A 4,956-nucleotide genomic window follows, 5' to 3' on the forward strand; every position below is an offset into this window, starting at 1 on the left:
TCAAACACTTATTCCCATCATCCCATGCGTAATCATCAATCCCCCTGTCAGTTTGTCGGTCACAGTCACATCGTAACCCTCTCTCTCTCTCTCTCTGTGAAAACTCTGAAAAGTTTTCATGATTCCATCACGCACAAACAGCAGCCATGGGACACGGACTAAATTCTTTTAAGTATGGCGTCTTACACTTATTATAATTAAGTTCTAATCAAGCAGATCGACTGACTGCACAAGAACTTCCAATGAAGTTCATACACCAACAACTCTTAATAATTAGTCTATATACAGAGAATGTATAATGTTAGGACACAAGCGCGTTCAAATGAATTAATGTGAACCACATCCGATAACACGGCCAAGCTGATTGTTGAAGCCATCTTCCTCTCTACGCTTGGCCTTGATTTCACCACAACACATAAGCCTCAGAGTCCTCTCTATGTGGTATCCTCCTCCTATGCTCACTTCTCTCTCCAGATGATAACAGTAGCTCTCGAACACACTCACGTTTACGTGCAGCTTAAAACCCATCAAGAAGAGAAAATCCATCTCTAATTTGTTCATCTCTCTGGTCGTCAGTCCACCAACTTTTGCGAAGTAAGAGTTCCTGTAGTTCCTGCACAGAACATGAAATATGATGAGTTCCGTTTCAGACCCTATTCATCAAAAAATGAGAAAGATTGTTAAAGGCGGAAAACAGAAGAAATTATACATGTCCTCGATGAATTTAGAGGCCACCATGATGGTTGTAATGAGAAGCCTGTGTACATTGCTGGGTGTGATTCGAAACTGGGGATGCATTTGGCACAGTCTATCGATGTAAACATATGCGACGACATAAACCGGCGGTCCAACGCGAGTGTAGCGGAAGATTCTCTCGAGAAAAGACTGAACTGTCATGTCTGGTACCTGATGGCAATCGAAAACACGGATTCTGGAATCTTTGGACAACACCCAGTTACATTTTCCTGTAATTCTATTGTTTCTCGTCATGGTTCTATCCATGAGGGAAGCAAGAACGGAAATCACCAGTGGGCTGTTGGACTCGTCTTGGTATGCGAAGGAATAGAGATCAGATCGAAGCTTAGCTGGGGAAATTGGGGTTGAAGATGAATCCATTATATTGGTTAATTTGGTGTATCCTTGATTATTCCTGAGAAGAACTGAATTCACAGAGAGAGAGAGAGAGAGAGAGAGAGAAAGTTTAGGGGAGTGTTGGGCACTGAGGGAAGGATCTATAAAAGAAACAAGCTGGTAGGGGAGTAGACTTAGTTGTGATGTGAAGGATTTATAGAATAAGAAGTGGGTGGGTAGGGAAAGAGTAGACTTAGTTGTGACGTGAATAAAGAAAGCGAATGTTGGGTCTGTATTCGGCCAATTGGAAGGTGGCTGGAAGGAGGGGTGACAATCAAGTGGAGCTCGGGATTTCCTAAACTCTTTCCCTGCACTTCCTTCTTCCTTCATATACCAATCACTAGTCATGGACGACTATCACGCAGTGATTGATTATTGCAGAAAAAAAGATAAAGAAATATATATGAGAGAGAGAGAGAGAGCAGGTATTAAAAAACAAATAGGGTCTGTCCTTTCCTTGAATAAGCATTTTTAATGTAGCAGGCTGAAACTGAAAGCAGTGGGCGATTTGCATGGGAAAAAAGGATAAACAAAGGGTTTGGGAATAATGGGATCCAAGGGGAATTCATGTAATTGAATGAGAGAACCAAAAGGTAGAAGTGGGTTGGTGGTAAATTTTGCTCTCCTGCTTGTAATAAATTAAATTAGGCCAAGCTGGCAGTCTACATCCGATCCATATAACTGCACCTGCAGCTGCCACCTGTCTCTGCAAATTGATGATGCATATGCAGAGAATCCAAAGTTCAATTAAACCATTCCCTCTGGATTGCCCAATCGCTTAGCTTACTTCTCCAATGTATTGGATTTGTATTCTTTCTCCCAATATGATTTACCAATAGTGGTCGTCCAAGCTGTCTTGTTAAGAAAGCACACAAAATGAACTTATTCTAAAACGTGGCAAGGTTTTGTTTGGGGCCCCCCAACTAAAGTTACAACCTGGAAATTAAAGTGCTGGGTCTCTTAGACTTGTCTACATGACATGACTAACAGACCTATTCCTTCCTTTTTGACCTGTTTAGTTAAGCAATCCCAATGTTTCTTCAGGTGAAAGAGTTTCTCTTGTCTTCTTCTCCCCTTCATTGGCCAATACAGTTGAAAAGGGGATTTACCATGGAGTCTATTTACAGTTCTACTTTTTTTTTTCCCTCCGACAAAAGAAAACTTAGGATCTGTTTGGTTTGTAGTAGGAATCGGAATTAGAATGGTCTATTCTCAGTCTGTTTGGTTTAGGTAGGAATGAGAATAAGAATTAAAATCACCAGGAATAAGATTTCATTTCCAAGGGAGGGACAGGAAATAACCATTCCCTAAGAATGACAATGAGATTCCAATTCTGCCCAACCAAATAATTGAAAACAGAATAATTCATTCTAATTCCGGTTCCAGACAGATTCCTGCAAACCAAAGGGGGCCTTATATTAATGACTTGAAAAGTGATACATGCAATCCTTCTAGCTACGTCATTATATTTTCTATTTACACAGTAGGCTTGCCACTTGATCCCTATACAGCTTGTTGATCTATTTGCAAGTCTGTTCATTACTATTTATAGTATGTACAATGGACCAAGTCATCACAAAGAACTGTAAGCTTTTGATTCTTTCTCCTCTTAGCTTCCTGTAGCTCCAAATGACTGTCTTCCATTCAACTTCAGCTGGTTGTTGAGCTGTAACCTTGATGCCCGTTGTACTACTATCCTATATTCATCCTTAAGGCTGTGCTTAGAAACAATGCAAATGGAGTATAAATCCCGGTTCAGGGTAAATTTGTACTCTGGTTCACTTTTGTCTGTGTTTGGCAATATTACATTTATGCATTGATAAATGACAGACCAATGCATATTTACATTGATAATAAGTGTAAAAGTACATCAATAAAAAAGAATTAAATTTGCATTCAAGTGGGCTTTTGATAAAAAAATGCATATGCTTCATTGGAATGCAACCTAATTAACACATGAACTAGCAGCTCTATTTATGAAATGAATATACGAATCATCCACATATAAACAATGTTGCTGTATTTCTATAGGCGGGAAATGTTGTGACTTATTTAGAAGGAAGGTGTGGCCTCCTTGTGTCTATTTTCTTATCGCAAGGCAAATCAAGCTGTGAACTGGGCTAACGAGGCTATTTCTTCTTCTTATAGGGTCTTATTAACATTAATCCAAACAATCTTCAGGGCCCTCTTGTGTCTATTTTCTTTAATGGTTGACTAAATGTAATCTTATAACCCATATGGGATCCGGAGATTGACCATGATGCAATTTCCTATTTCTCATATCCTATATCACTCGAAAAGCAATAACAGCTCTATGTATAAACTCTTCACTTTCATGCTTTGGAAGATGAAAGGGCAAGTAAAAAACAGATGATAAGAAGCTTCATCATCCTATATCACTTTCATGCTTTGCAGAATAATGAAGTCATCTACAAAGAAAGTGTGTTATTTGGGGAAATTCTTTGCCAAACTAATTCCTTTTATGAATCCTTTCACCTCTTCATCATGTAGGAGTGAAGATCGCACTTGTATTGCTAACATGAATATGTATGGTTATAAAGGATCGCCTTGCCTTGTACTGTTCTTGAGGTGAAACAACTTAAAAAGAACCCCATTAACTTTAACTCAAAAGCTTAGGGTGCTTATACAACATTATCACATTGCACCAACGTTGAAGGGAACCCACTTTGTGGAGAACTTGTATAAGAAAATTTCTATTCATCCTATGATAGGCTCTAGACATGTCTAATTTTATCGCCACCCAACCTACCCCTCTTTTGTGTTTTTTGATCTTTCCAATGAGCTCTCAGGCTATGATGATGTCAACTAGGTATGGCCTTTCCTTGATAGAAGCTTCCTGATTTTGAGATACTAGATCCTTCAATTTATCTTCAAGTTGAGTGACTAGACACCTAGGCTCAGTTTGGAAGGAATACAAATACAAATATATAAAGTGTAAAACCTTGTATTTTGTATTATTTTGTATGCATCTGTAGTGTATATATTTGTATTTGTACTCTTCCCAAATTGAGCTTTAGCAATTATCTTGTATAAGATATTACAATAGCTGATGGGTTAAAATGACTAATTCTTTAGGATTTTGTTTCTTAGGGATATAGAACAATTTTGTTCAATTGATTTTTCCCATGGGATATGACCCTTCTTGTAAAGGTGCAGGACCAATTTATAGACCTCCCTTCCCACTATATTCCAGAACTTTTGGTAAAAAAAATGGGTTGAATTCATCAAGTCTTGGGGATGTATGAGGATTCATGTGTTTAACCACCTGCCATACTTCTTCAAAAGAAGGAACAGTTAGTAAATCCCCTTTTTGGGCTTCAGTTAACTGTGGAAGATTTATTTCTACTAGGTTTATATCACCCTCACAATTTTCTTCCCCTGCAACTTATTTTGCCATTTCCTAAAAATCATTTGGGATTTCCTCTATGGTTAGAAACTGATTAGTTTGATCCTTCACACCCTCATAGTAGTTAATTTTTCTCCACTAATGAAAAATTGTGTGTTTCTATCACCCTCTTTTAATCAAATTTCTCAAGACTTTAACTTCCATAATTGCTCTTCCTTCAGGAGCCATGTATAATACTCATTTTGCAAGGCATGGAAATCATGGGAATGTAGATGTGGATGTTTCTTTTGCAAGCTATTTAACTCAGCATCTATGTGACAGCTTTGCATTAATAAACCTGCAAGATTATCTATTCTAGCCTTTAAGGTTAAGCTTTCATCTTGTAAGTTTTTGTATTATTCTTCTTGTTACATCACCTTCCAATGATCTCTCCCATTCTTCTTTTATAATGTGTTCAC

General features: G+C 38.0%; 1 protein-coding gene across 1 annotated transcript; it reads right to left on the bottom strand.

Moving 5' to 3' along the window:
• Positions 1 to 246: 246 nt before the first annotated feature.
• Positions 247 to 1,235, bottom strand: LOC148848231 (cyclin-U2-1-like). Its single transcript, XM_088952509.1, has 2 exons — positions 710 to 1,235; positions 247 to 613 (listed from the first exon to the last, which is right to left on the bottom strand). Exons 1-2 carry the CDS (start codon positions 1,114 to 1,116, stop codon positions 328 to 330), a joined length of 693 nt encoding a protein of 230 aa, XP_088808635.1. The 5' UTR covers positions 1,117 to 1,235; the 3' UTR covers positions 247 to 327.
• Between the last annotated feature and the right edge of the window lie 3,721 nt (positions 1,236 to 4,956).

The sequence above is a fragment of the Nelumbo lutea genome, chromosome 6, assembly GCF_056320005.1.
Source record: "Nelumbo lutea isolate HS-2025 chromosome 6, American lotus-T2T, whole genome shotgun sequence".
Classification (NCBI taxonomy): Eukaryota; Viridiplantae; Streptophyta; class Magnoliopsida; order Proteales; family Nelumbonaceae; genus Nelumbo; species Nelumbo lutea.